General features: G+C 46.2%; 1 protein-coding gene across 1 annotated transcript; it reads right to left on the bottom strand.

The window, feature by feature from the left end:
• Nucleotides 1-203: 203 nt before the first annotated feature.
• LOC117006209 (fibrinogen-like protein 1-like protein) lies at nt 204-830 on the bottom strand. The gene has a single exon (XM_033078570.1). The coding sequence runs from the start codon at nt 828-830 to the stop codon at nt 204-206; it is 627 nt and encodes a 208-aa protein (XP_032934461.1).
• Between the last annotated feature and the right edge of the window lie 13,622 nt (nt 831-14,452).

Raw genomic sequence — 14,452 nt, 5'->3', positions numbered from 1 at the left:
TGAACTAGAGGACACAGGCACAGCTGAGAAATAGAGAAAAACTGTAGTAGGAAGAAGAAGTGGAAAATGCTTATTTTATTTAGCTACATATTACCAACCTCTGCAAAGACCCCATGGCAGACACAGTTCAGTTTTGCTTTGTTCCAGTTCTTTGGAGAGCCAGAAGTAGCCCCAGGTTGGACAGAAAGGAAAAGAAAATGCAACTAGCAGTAGGTGGTGGGTTTGATGAGGATGGCTGAGGCTTTGCAGTTCCCCGGGCACAGGCTGCCCCATGTCATGCCCCCTCTGAAGTTCAGACGCACAGAGTAACATGCTGAGTACCACCACCCACCCCCAGAGCTGGAAGCACAGTTCCCACTAGAAGTGTCCTGATCTCGATCTTTAGCAGAGAACTTCATGTTGTCATGCATGGTGGTCATGCTCTTGGAGGCCATGGCATCCTCTGCTGTCCCTGAGTGCACTCCCAGCCTCAGCTGGTAGCCCTGGGACTCATCACCCAAGCTGAACAGGTTGCTGTTTGCAGCATCCCAGATGACAAACCTGACCTGGTAGACCTTCTGCCTGGTGATCTGGTGGATGTACTCGGTGCCCAGCCAGAACTCAGAGTGTACATTGCCAAAGCCATGTTTGTAGGTGCTCCAGGACTCATCCCAGCTGACTGGTGTATCTCTGTGGTTCCTCTGGATGACAGTCCAGCCTCCATCCTCCCTTCTCATCTCACAGTAGACCACGATAGTTTGCTGTCCTGTGGGCTGAATGATGTAGATGCCACTGGCACTGCTAGCAGGGAGCTCACTGCAGTCCCTGGGCCAACCTGGGGCAGAGAACATTGGAGGACCAATGCATAACATCCCAGTCTACTGTCCCTGCAACCCTGGCATCCACTGCATCCCTAGGGTCGGGAAGGAGGAAACCTCATTCCCTTGGTATTGGAGCCTATGGATGGTTGTGAAAACCCAGCTTTGCTCAGAAGGAACATCTTCTGTGGACTTGTGGCAGCAGAGTAATGGCAGCAAAGTAAGAGCAGCAGAGTCCTCTGAGATCAGAGAATCCCAGAACGGGTTGGCTTAAAGACCATCTTGTTCCACCCCCCTTGCCATGGCCAGGGACACCTTCCACTAAACCATGCTGCTCCAAGCCCCATCCAATCTGGACTTGGACACTTCCAGGGGTGGGGCAGTCACAGTTTCTTTGGGCAACTTGTGCCAGGGCCTCACCACCTGCATTTTCTGACATTTTTCTCCATATCCAACCTAACCCCACCCTCATTCAATGTCCTTCAAGTCTGGAGGAGCACTTGGAGTTCTGCTGAGGCACTGGACTGGCTGCTCCCCAGACTGACTATCAACCCGCCACCACTGTGCCTTCACTCCCTACACCCCTCCCTGTTCCCTGGGGGATGTGGGTGCTTACCACTGCGGCCCTCTTCCTGCTGAGGGTCAGCTGCCTGGTTCCACTGTATGATCCCTCCAGCTTCACCTGCATCAGGAGAACAAGGAATGAGAAGAACAGCCCTGTACTGCAGCACAGAGGTAAGTCCATTCCCCACAGGATATTATTTCCAGCACTGAGTTTTTTGTAGGACATTTCAAAGATGCCACTTGGCTCATTTTTCTTCCTGTTTGTTAGTTTTCGGTTGGAAAGTCTTGAAAGGGACCACAGACTATGAATGGGAATGCTGCAGCCATTAAGCAGCTGCCTATTTGCTCCTCTCAGCAAGGAGCAGATGGCATATCCAAGTGGAACCATGGAATCATGAATAGTTTAGGTTGGAAGGGACCTTTAAAAGACCACCTAGCCCAACCCCCCCTGCTATAAGCAAGGACACCTTCCACTTGAACAAGTTGTTCAGGGTAATATTGATGAGTAGAAGGACGTACAGGAGAGAAGGATTGAGAGGGAAGTTGACCTTGCGTGCTCTCAGACCAAGATCAAACAGCTGGAAGCTGTTCCTGTGAACCTACTTTTCAGTGATGAAGGATACAGATGTTCCTTCAATTCATAAAGAGCTCCAGAAACCTTCAGAGTGTGAGGGAGCTCACAGCTATGAGAGAACAATGCTCTGCTTGATAGAAATCTCAGCACCCATCTTGGTAAGACTGTTTCCTTGAGAGCCTCTGGAATTGTGACCTCCATCAGTGGTGTAATGAGGTTTTAGAACCATTTAGCCATGTGCAAGCTTCAGAAGGCATTTTGGTTACTCACTTATACAAAGTGCCTCTGAAGTTTCAGGGCTCTGAATGAACTATGCAAATATATATGGGAAGAAAATACATAAAGGAAGAGAGAGGGAGAGTCTGTCTAGAAAAAGCCGCCACATACAATCTTGTCAATAGCAAAGAAGGTTGAATTACCAGATCTGGTGTACTTTGATTAAGGTATTAAATTAGAGGAAGATTTTATCAGGATCCTTTTATTTCCACAATAGTATTTTCCACACCTCCCTTTCCGTGCAGAGGAGAGGGCTTCTGATATTTGGATGAACAGAGTTCAGGGATGTAAGACAGAAAACACATACCAGGAAGAGGCCTGTCGGAAGGGATATTAATGATTTCATCTAAATTTACTTTCAGTCTCTCCAGGTTTTCAATGTGCAGAGCAAGAAGCGGGGATAGCAGGGCCAGCACGGAGGTGAAGAACAGAGGACTGTAGTGATGAGCAGCTGGAGAAAGAAGATACACAGTGAATCTGGGAATGTGAATCCGGGAATGTGAATCCTCTGGAGGAGAACTGGTGTGTTGGGTTATGGACATCGCTGGTACCTAAAGATATTCAGGAGCTACTACAGGAGGGATAAACAAAGCACAAGGGACCTAAGATCTTGGAAAGAAAGGCAAGGATGCCCAGCTGTACGCAGAATTCATGCCATGCCATGCCATGCCATGCCATGCCATGCCATCCCATGCCATCCCATCCCATCCCATCCCATCCCATCCCATCCCATCCCATCCCATCCCATCCCATCCCATCCCATCCCATCCCATCCCACACTCACCCATGCTGTCTCTGTTGAGACCCTGTGGAGTGGGGAGCTGAGTAGGTCTGGTCTGGTGGCAGCATGGCCAACCCTGATGTTATATAGGGCTCATCGGTGAGATGAAGCAGCTGATCAAATAGCAGTACTCATCCATTCCTGGAAATTTGTGGTCTGTTTGTCCTCTGCAGGTACCTCTGCTCATGCACCATCTGTTGTGTGTCTGTGGTAAGGGTTCCCAGCTGCTGGAGTTCACATAGAATTCCACGAAACCAAGAAAAGCTCCCGATAACACCTGCCAGGACCATGGCAGGGGCCACTGGGGTCAGCCAGCAGGTTGCAGGGAGGACCTGCTGGTGCTGCCCAAGCACTGGATGAAAACAGGGACTGAAAGCAGAGGACAAGAAAGAAGAGACTCCGGCCTGGTGCTGAGGATTTACCAAAATACCATGCACAGATGTGACCCAACAGCTGCAGCTGCTGCCTGATGCACTGGCCACAAGAGAATGGACTTGATCTCTGAGAAAGCACCCAGGCTGGAGTGATGGCCACCCATGCACAATGGGGGAGAGCAGGTCAGCAGAGCCCTCCTGAGTCTGTTTCTCTCCCTCAGGACATATGGGATAAAGGCAGGGAGTGTAGGGACAGGAGCACTGTATGACCACCAGGCTTTTGTTCAGAGCTGCCACAAAGCATCCAGGGGTCATGGATGACCCCTGGGAAAGGTTGTTGACATGGCCCCAGCCATTGCTGATGAGGGCACAAGGCATCTCTGCCTGCAGCTCCGCTCTGTTTTTCAGTGAGTTGAGGTAGTCAATCCAAACAGAACTCCTCACTCATTCCTGGAAATTTATGGTTTGTTTGCCTCCTTCCACAGACACCTTTTCTCACATGCCAGCTGTTGTGCTTCAGTGATAAGAATTCTCAATTGCTGGTGTTCACACCGAATTCCACAAAAACAACAAAAGCTACTGATAAGGGTTTTTCTTGGAGTTGTTAATACTTACAGGGTTTGAAGCCTAGACCTGTAGAGACAGTCTGTCACCTGACCATGCCAGAAATCTCTGTTAGACACCCTCCAGGTTTGTCCACCCTCACGTGGTGCATCACTTGAGGGGATACTGTGCTCTGACATTTCACATGGGATTCCACACACACTGAGCAGCAAAAGGGCCTCATCTGCAGCCCTGACCCCTGCTTCCAGTGCCATATATAACCAGGGACTGTAGCATTTGTCTTAGACACATTCTTGCAGCCCAGTTTCAAAACAGACCAGAAGGGTCTCTCCAGCCCTTCCAGCAGCACTCCCCATGCAGCACAGGAGCAGGGTTGGCTCTCTGCACCCACCTGGGCACCAAGTGCAGCCCCAAAGCTAAGGTGCGAAGCTGTGCTTGACATCCCAACCTGTGGGCACTGGGGTGGCCCTGGCTGCTGTTACCTCTCGGTGACATCCTCATCCTAAGGGAGGGCCTTGCAGCTGGACCCCATGGTCAGCCCCTCCAGCACTGCAGACCCTTGAAGTAGCAGTGTCAGGGCATGGATGGCCTTAGAAGTGTGAGCCCATCCAGGATATCTGGAGGTCACAAGGGAAGCTGAATTATGGAAGGAGGGAGAAGAAGGGACTGAGCCTTCCCCAGATGGAGACCTGCAGCTGTCCCCTGCTCCTCCCTTGCCCTCACTGTGGAACCTGCTGCCCAGGGAACCATCATCTCCCAGCACAGAGAGTGTACTGGAGCCAGATGGACACCCAGTGCTGGTGACACACAGGGGTACAAACTGTTCCACCAGGGCCACAGCAAGAGCTGGATGTCAGACAGCAGGTTAGGGGGGAGGACCTGATGGTGTCACCCAAGCACTAGACGAAAATGGGGACTAAAAGCAGAAGGGAAGAAGGAGGAGACTTGCCCAGAGCTGAGGGTTTACCAAAACAGCTGGCACAGATGTGACCCAATAGCTGCTCCCTGAGGCACCAGTCATGAGAGAATGGAGATGTTCTCTCAGAGAGCACCTGGACTGGGGTGATGCCCATCCACACACAATGGGGAAAGTAGGTCAGCAGAGCCCTCCTGACACTGTTTTTTCCCCTCAGGACATATAGGATAAGGGAGGAGTGTTGTGGAAGGGGCACTGTATAACACATCCTGTCAGAGAGCTCAGTTGTCACAAAGCATCTAGCAATCAGGGACAGCCCCTGGGAAAGAGTGTTGGCCTCAGCCCCAGCATTTGCTGATGGACAGCACAAGGCATCTGTGTCTTCAGCCCAGCTCTGGGGCTGATGTCTGGGCAGCTCTGCAGGGAGGGGGCTGAGACAGATCCAGCTGTCACAGAGGTGTCATGTCATGCTGGGAGCTGGGGACTTTTGACAAAACACTTCCCACAGGTGTTATTCTCTTTGCTCTCCAGATGACACTGATCTTCCTTTCAGTTCATGCTCCAGCCCTTCTGTTTACCTTTCCACACTCCTTCAGCTACTTTATCCACCTGCAGCAGTTGGTATATCTCCAGGAAGATTTTAACTCCTGCACAGGTCCAATGAATTGCAGGTGATAAATGCCCTGCAGCTGGGAGATTTGGATTACTTTCTTTTTCCTCAAGAATAAAATCTTGAGGCCTCTGTGTAATCTTGAGCAACGACAAGCCACCAGATGGGCACACAATGATTAATGCTGTGAGATAATGTGCTCACACAGAGGAGGTGTGTGTAGGGACAGACTTGGGAGTGAAGGGACAGGGCCCAGCATGGACCTGGGAGCAACAGGACTGGCCAGCAGCATGGCAGTGATGGATGAGCCCTCCTCCTCTTTCTCATGGCTCCTTTCCTGAAGGACTTGCAGCTCCAGGAGACACAAGCAGAAATCCAAGCAGGGGGACACCAGCGAGGACCAAGGGAGTGGGAACAGATGTGTCCAACATCCATCCCCCTGCTTTCCAGCCTGCTGTTTCTTTCTGGTTTGCTGCTGCTGCTGAGCTCCTTCCTGCGTCCTTGTGAGCTGCATCCTCTGCACCTGGAGCACCAGGTCTTATACAACAAGCTCAGGTGCAGGGCTTTGAGCTATTTGCTCTGGATGGCCTTACACAGATTCACTTCTTTATCATAAAAACATCCTTTTGCCCCTAGACTTATAGATAAAAAAACCCCAAAACACCCAAGCCACTTTTAGGAGAAACATGAGAAAATGTAAACACAGGCTGCTGCATGGTGGAGGGAGGGGGTGATCAAGAGGTGACGGAGCCATTTCTCACCTTGGCCAGCCCTGCAGGGGCTGTCCCAAAGCTGCAGCTCCCACTATCCTGCTCCTGACTGTGCCCTGGCTGCCTTTCCTGCTCAAGCGTCAGATCATACAACATACAACATGCATCCTGCTCATACAACAGATGCAAGAACAACCTACTCAATGCTGTTATGGAAAACCACAGTATGAAAAGCCAGTGTCCATAAAGGAGACAAAGAAGTCCTGCAACTTTATTCGAATAAAGGAAGAAAGTCCACTGTGTCACAGGCCCATGGGGCTTTTTTCTCTCAAGTTTTGTGTTACAGTTGTTTCAGTAGTTTCTGTTCTTTCATCCGTTGGGCTGCCAGGGGGGGTGCCGGGTCCGAGACAAAGGCATGACACTCGTAGCTCACCGTAACAAAGACTTGAGCCCCTTGATCCTTTTGTGAGTGCGCTTAAACAGGGTGCTTGATCGTTCCCGGGCTTACATAGGTGGTTGGTTACAATTTCTGTCATTCACTTTCTCGACCAATGATACATCAGTACTTAAGGTCCAATAGATGAGCTGGGATTCTCACCCAGGGGCCTGCCTGAGTACCTTGTACCTTAACAGGCTGGCTAGGTTTGAAATTGGACCTTTCAGAAAAGCTGCAATATTCACTGTCACAGTTTTGGAGGACGCACCCTCCTTTGGTGCTGTAAGGAAAATTAATCCACAAACACCAGAGGTTTATGTCCAAAAAGGACACAGAGGAGTCCCGTTACTTTATTTGAATAAAGGGAGAGGCTGTAGGACATTCCCCTGGTGTCTCTCCAGTTTTTGGAGGATGCAGCCTCCTTTTTAATACCAATTTCCCGCCTGCATGTGCCTCTCTCTTTCCCCATTGGCTGAGATACTTGAGAGGTACAGACTTCCTGAAACACCAGATACCTAAGACCCTCTTCTAACGTATAGCCCCCAGTCTTTTCCTTGTGTCAATTAGTGGCATACCTTATGGAATTTATGGTTCTTCCCGTTGTTTCTTTCATCTCTCAGTACTCAATTTTATTTATCAGCAGACCTACAGTTTGTCTGTAAAGACAAATCTCTTATTCCCTTTATCAATCAATTAAATCCTTCCCATTGTTTCTTTTATCTCTCAGTATCTAGCTTTATTTACCAGGAGATCCACAGTTTGTTTGTAAAGACAAGTCCCTCATTCCTTTCAATCCTAAACTCCTGGATGCATGTTGCTGTTGACATAATTATTTTTTGCTTTTATATATCCTCTATATTCTTTACACATATATTCTAGCTCTATTGTTGTGTAGTTATATGGTTCCTAGCTAGCCCCAGTACTTTTCCCCACCTCGATAGGCGGAAAGACAAAACACATTCCAAGGCCCCTACTCTATCTTGGTTCTTCCTGGGAACCAAGGCTGAGACCAGCTCTTTGAGACATATTTTCATAAACAAAGTTTAGTTCCCATCTGAGGAGGGGGAGGTTTTGAAAGGGGTTGAACTGAGATGAAATTGCCTCACCACTTTGTGCTCCTAATTGGTGATTTTTGTCAGTTATGCTAATTTGCTAAACATAAAACTGCATTCACCCTGTGTGAGGGAGGGCATTTGGGCATTTAGGCATTTTTTGTGTCTGTCCAATAAAGACCAACTTTTATATTAGCTCCTACACTAATATTATCTGAAAGTGCATTGTTTCATTTTGAGGTTCTTAAAGGCATCATTGAGTTCTTCGTTGCTGCATTGGCTGAGGTACTAGGAAGATACAACCTTCCTGAACCGCTGAACACATATTCCTAAACCTGTCATTTTCCCCCCAAAGTTCAGAAACTCAGGTTTATGCCAACCCATTTGTCTGTTTCAGGAGTTAAACTGTCTGGGTTCTGTAAAAAACCTGTGTCTTGAAGTTGGTAGAGACATTAAGACCCATTTCAAAGAGGTTAAACAACCATACCCTCACCCACGGAATTGTTTGTAAAGACATTAGCACACATCTTTCCTATCAATGCCAAAAACTACATTGTTTAGCTGGGATCTTGCGATAACAATCCTTCTTCGTCCAGGTCAAAGCCACAGACGTGTGCTCACCCCCAGCCTCCTGGAGTGAGGGGAACAGGGACTGCGGCAGGGTGTGCGCTGCTGTCCGCAGGGTTAAGGAAACTTCCCACTCTGACCATTCATGACATTCTCTGTCAGTCACATTCCCAAAGCCAGAGACTTTCACTGCTGTGACAAAAGCCGCTCCACAGCAGGCAGTTTCAGAGAGCCAGCATGACCACGCTTTGACTCCACACACTCCGCCCACATGCAGTCAGACCTGGATTCCTTACCTGTTCAACTCAGGTTTCCCTTAGCAGAGTCTCAACTCTCTCTGTTCCATACAGCCATTTATTCATGGCGCTCAGAAACAACTCGAGGCACTACTCCAATAAGGACACACAACAAAGGAACTCCCCTGTTTTTCTACTCTCACAGTCTACTGCTCTGTCTTGCAGTGACAACTCCCTGATGACACCAGTCTTAGTCCCTTTTATCCAAAAGGTCCACAATTCCCGGCAACTGCAGTGTCTCTCAGTGTCCATTCACTTGACTGGTGCCTCCTGTCTTCATGCCCCTTGTTAACCAAAAAGTTGGCAGTTCACGGTATCTTGTCTCCAGCTCCCACCCAGTTCAATCTGCATCTCAGTCTGCAGACTGAAAACCAACCCACCTGCACCAGATGTTTTCCTCAACATCCAGCTCAGTGTCCTGTTTCCTTTCCAGTCCTGGTGCATGTTCTGCTCTGCCCACAGCTCCTGCACCATCACCAGCCAAAACACAGCAACGCTGGGGCTCTGGACCTATCATAAAAAGCACTGGGCATATGGATAGATTCACCTGATGCCTGGAAAGGTTGACCTGGAATAAGAGACTAGACAGGACAAGGGACAATAATAAATAATAAATACCTATTCAATATGTACCTATTGAAAGGATACACTTTGGTCAGTGCAAGAGCCCAGCTGGGGCTACATCCAAATCAAATCCAAGATGGATCCCGGTCACGAGTCATTACACTTCCATAAATTTTGGTTCATCTACATCTTGGGCTCAATTATCCAACCACAGTCCCAGGTTTTGAAGTCTCAGCCCCCTGGCTTGCCCCCTCTCCTCGCTGTTGTTTCTGCTTTTTGGGTACTGGTTGTCCTTGATTCTGTAGCTAGAAAGGGATTGTTATGTCTAACTCCCCTGTAAAGAGAACTTACTAACACCTAATATGAAGTTTCAGAGTTACACACTAAGCAGCATCCAAGGCATCATTTCCCCCCTTTAAAGGCTTGACAAGGCCTTTACCTTGTCAAGTTTCTATTCTAAAGATCTACTAATAATAGGTATTTAATAACTGATAAGTATCTAATGGCAGTATGTATCCAACAGTAAATATCTAATAATAGATAAGGATCTAAGAGTAATTAACTAACAGTAACAATAATAACAATAAACAGTACTGGACAATAATAATAAATATCTAACAGTAGTAGTGTCTTGCATAGTCGGCTATCATGCAAAGAAAAATAATGATTATCATAAATAGTTCTTTAATCACAGAAGAGGAATCATTTAGAGCATGTTTTCATCTGCATCAGTCTCTGTTTTCACAGTTGTTTCAGGAGCAGAAGCTTTCTAAACTGTGGAGTAATGAATGCAGTTTCCTGTGCCAGCAACTTTGACTGCGGTGAAGGTGTCAACAGGATTTGGAATGGTCCTTTCCACTTGGCTTGCAGAGGATCACTGTCCCACCACTTCACACAGACCCAGTCTCCAGGCTGGAAGGGATGTGCAGGTGTGTCCAGTCCTATGGGTTTGGATAGCATGGTGTAATTCTGGAGCTTCTGCAAAGCAGAAACCTAAAGCCATTAGATACCTCTGTAAATCAAGTTTCCCCTTCATGTGACTTTCACCAGGAATGTGTAGAATTTGATATGGCTGCCATACAGTATTTCATAGGGACTGATGTTATCCCTCCATCTCGATTGTATGCAGATTCCCAGTAAAGCTTAGGCAAGGCCTGAACTCATGTCATGGGTGTTTCCTGACAAATTTTGCTAATTTGTGTTTTGAGAGTCCCATTCATATGTTCAACTTTACCACTCACTTGGGGTCTGTAAGGTGTGTGCAGATCCCAAATAATTCCCAAAATCCAGCTTACCTCTTTAACCACTGTTGCAACAAAGTGTGGTCCCCTATCTGATGACATCCCCAAGAGAACCCCAAACCTCAAAATTTTATGATTGAGCAAAATTTCACCTCTTCCTTGGCTGTGTTAGTGTGACAGGGGTAAGTTTCTGGCGATCCACTGAAGGTGTCAGCTAATACCAGTATGTACCGGTATCCCTCTTTGTGTGGTAACTATGCAAAATCTATTTGCTAGTAATCCCCAGGAAGATCCCCTGCCTTTGTCACTACTAACACAACTTCTTTCCTTGTGTCAGGGTTGTTTTTACAGCAGATTTCACATTTGCTCACTACTGATTATACAATGTCAGTCATTCCTTTTCCTATTACTACCTTTTTTAGATGTTTCAGAAGATTTTCAGCCCCAAAATGTGTTTTCATGTTCTCTCTGAGTCAGCTCCCGAAGGATCAGGGGTGGGACTACAACCTGATTTGCTGGTGTAACAGCCCATCTACTTTCTGTGATCTCAGCTTTAAGAAATTTAATTCGTTTGTGGTCTGCTTGGTCATATTTTGGGGTCAACCCTGACAAATCAATCCCTTTTTGTGGAATTACTGCAAGAATAACTTTTTCTGCAATTCCTCTTGCTGCTGATAAATCAGCAAAACAATTTCCCAATTCTGGAGTGGTTTTCCCTTTTTGGTGACCTCTACAATGCATTATAGCTACCTCTGCAGGTTTTTTTAATACTCTCTAAGTGGGCAAGTATTTGTTCAGCATGCTTGATTTGATTAACTTGAGTGTTCAGAAGTCCTCTCTCCTTCTGATTTACTAAAATATGAGTATTGGTCTAATACCGATACTCAACTGTGACGGACAAAAGACTCCCTAACAATTTAAAGTTAGAAAGGGTATGTTTATTCAGCGCTGGGCAGCAGCGTGGGGTAGCCCCCTAATACGCACTGCGAAATTACAGGTGGTCACAGAGTCTATTTATTGACAAAAGGTTTAAATAATTACATATTCATAATACCAGCCCCTCCCATCCCCTGCTTCCTATGGTAATTAGCTTGAATGGCTATTAAGCATGCGTGGTTTGCTTCTTGAATTAAGTCTGGGGTCGTTTTTGTGGGGAGGGGTCCTAAAAGGAGGAAGTAAGGCGAGTCTTCCTCGCCCTGAACTTTCGACTCTTTTCTATTAATGACAATACAAATGATTTCTGGGGATATTCCAGTTTTTCAAAGAATGGGTTTCTGGTTGCGATTGTTCGTGCTTCTTCAGGCCTGCTTACCAGTTTTGTCTTTTCCCATTGTAAGCACAGCTGAGCAAACATGAGATGACAGATGATCAATCAATTATTTAAGTTTAACTAAAATCTTAATTTTTCTAAGATTAGTGTTTCACTTCCAGATGGTTCCATGCGTGTGGACAACATTAAGTGCATATTTAGAGTCAGTCCATATATTTACCTTCTTTCCTTCACTCAGATCTGGGGTTCTCGTCAGTGCAATCAATTCAGCTTTCTGTGATGACAAATCTGCTGGCAGGGTCTTTGCCTTGGTCACCTTGTCTTGCATGGTTACTGCATAACCTGTCATCCTTTCACCATTTTTCATGAAGGTGCTCCCATCTGTACAAAGCTCCCAATCTGAATTTTCCAGGGGCACAGCTTCCAGGTCTGGTCGGCTGGAATAGACTTCTTCAATTGTCTGTATACAGTCATGCTTAGGCATACCAGCAATTTAAGGTGGAGGACAGAAACATGTCAGGGCAAACAACAGAAGTTGTTTTCAAGGTAACATCATCCTGTGCTTGATATTTAAGCATCCAGTTACCAGACAACCAATGTCCCCCTTTCAGGTACAGCTGTTACTGCATGGGGTACATACACCACAATGTGTCACCCAAGGGTGAATTTTCAGGCTTCCTGGATCAAGGTAACGATGGCTGCCATGGCCTTCAGGCTCCCTGGCCACCCTAGGGCAACATTGTCTAGCTGTTTGGAAAAGTAGGCCACAGCCCTCCCGTTGGTTTCTGAGGTGCTGTGCTACTACACCCAAAGCCACATTCAGTCTCTAATATGTAGAAAGTCCAAAAGGCTTAGCCAAGTCTGGCAGTCCCAATGTTGAAGCTGCTATTAGAGAGTGTTTCAGCTGTTTAGAAGCTTCTCTACTGTGTTCAGTCCTTGTAATAATTCCTTTCTTGGTTGCTTTTAACTCTCCATATAGGGGTTTACCAGCAGTCCATAATTTGCTATCCACAAACAGTACCAACCTACCATTCCCAGGAAAGCTTGCATCTCTTTCACTCTGTGGGGTCCTGGGAGTCGACAGAAGGCTTCTTTCTGTTCTTTGCTGAGCTGTCAGTGTCCACAGAAGATCTCAAGCCCCAAGTAGACTATGGCTTCCTTGGCAATCTGTGCTTTGTCTTTGGAAACTCTGTACCCAGTCAGTCCCAAGAAGTTTAATAAACTTACAGTAAATCATATGCAGTCATCTCTGGTTCTGGCCACAATCAGGATGTCATCCACATATTGAAGAATAACTCCTTCTGGCTCCTGTCTTTTCCAGTCCTCCAATTCCTTTGCTAGCTGGTTTCCAAATATGGTAGGGCTATTCTTGAAACCTTGGGGTAAAACTGTCCAAATAATTTGATGTTTCCTCCCTGTCTCAGGATTTACCCACTCAAAAGCAAAAAGCTCTTGGCTGTTTCTGTGCATAGGAATGCAGAAAAAGACATCCTTCAGGTCTACAACAGTAAACCACCCTAATTTATCTGTTAATGTGGTCAAAAGGGTATAGGGACTAGCTACTACTGGGTGTATGTCCTCTGTAATTTTGTTAATTGCTCTTAAATCCTGTACTAATCAGTAACTCTTACCATCTGCTTTCTTAACAGCTAAAATGAGAGTGTTGAATTTGGATTCACATTGCAGCAACAGACCATGTTGTAGGAATTTTTCAATTATAGATGCCAATCCCTTACGGTTCTCTAATTTCAAAGGGTCTTGCTTTTACCTTACTGGTTTGGCTCCTGGTTTGAGTGCAATACTCACTGGTTCTGCCCGTTTGGATCTTCCTGGGATATCACTGGCCAACACTATTGGACTGACTCCATTTTCAACTTCAATGGGGATTTCACCACTTTTTTCCTGTATAAAAAGTGCAGCAACTTGGACAAATTTAGATTCAGGAATTATCACTCTTACACCCTCCCCCCTTTTAAATTTAATTTCTGCTTCTGATTTTTCTAACAAATCCCTCCCCAGCAATGGTTTAGGGGAGTTAGGCGTATAGAGGAATTGATGGGTTCCCCAGTTTGAATTGTAAAGATTGGAAAAAAGGTCATGTTTCGCTTACCTCGGTCACCCCAACAATATGTACAGTATCATGACTCAGTTTCCCTTCTCAAGTATTTAACACAGAATATGCTGCTTCAGTATCTACTAAAACTTTATGTCATCTTTCCCCAGCTTATCTATAACCAAAGGCTCCACTGGGGGTGTAGCCTTTGGTCCTCATTACTCAGAATTTGAACACTTGAGTTTTGTACTACTGGGAGTTGAGGCACTGAAGATTTTTCTTTCAGTGCTGGACAGTCCTTCCTCCAATGTCCCCACTTCTTACAGTAAGCACATTGATCCTTCTCTGTTGGGGAAGTTTTCTTGGATGACTTTTCCTGAGTTGCCTTCTTACTAGGCTGGGATTTAACTTTTTCAGTTGGGCCCCTGTCTTGAAACACCCTCCAGACTACTTCTAGCATTTTATCTATGTCTCAAACTCCCTCTATCTTTTGCAGATTTCCTCTTATATCATCTGAAGCCTGACACATAGAACTAGATGGGCTTTACCATCACTTGACTCTGAATCTAAATCTATATATTGAATTGCAGCTTCTCGTAATCTGTTAAAAAAAATCAGTGGGTGATTCATCATAATTTTGCTTTATTGTGCAAATCTTTGACCAATTTATAGCTTTAGAGACACCACGTTTTAACTTATATACCTCAAGACTTTGATATGGTTTTAACCTCGCCATATGTTCTGGTATATTTGGATCCCACCCCAGATTTTCAAGGAGGAATATCTGTGTGACAGCGCATTGAAGCA

Source organism: Catharus ustulatus, chromosome 22 (genome assembly GCF_009819885.2).
Source record: "Catharus ustulatus isolate bCatUst1 chromosome 22, bCatUst1.pri.v2, whole genome shotgun sequence".
Classification (NCBI taxonomy): domain Eukaryota; kingdom Metazoa; phylum Chordata; class Aves; order Passeriformes; family Turdidae; genus Catharus; species Catharus ustulatus.
This window is presented reverse-complemented; position numbering and strand designations above follow the sequence as displayed.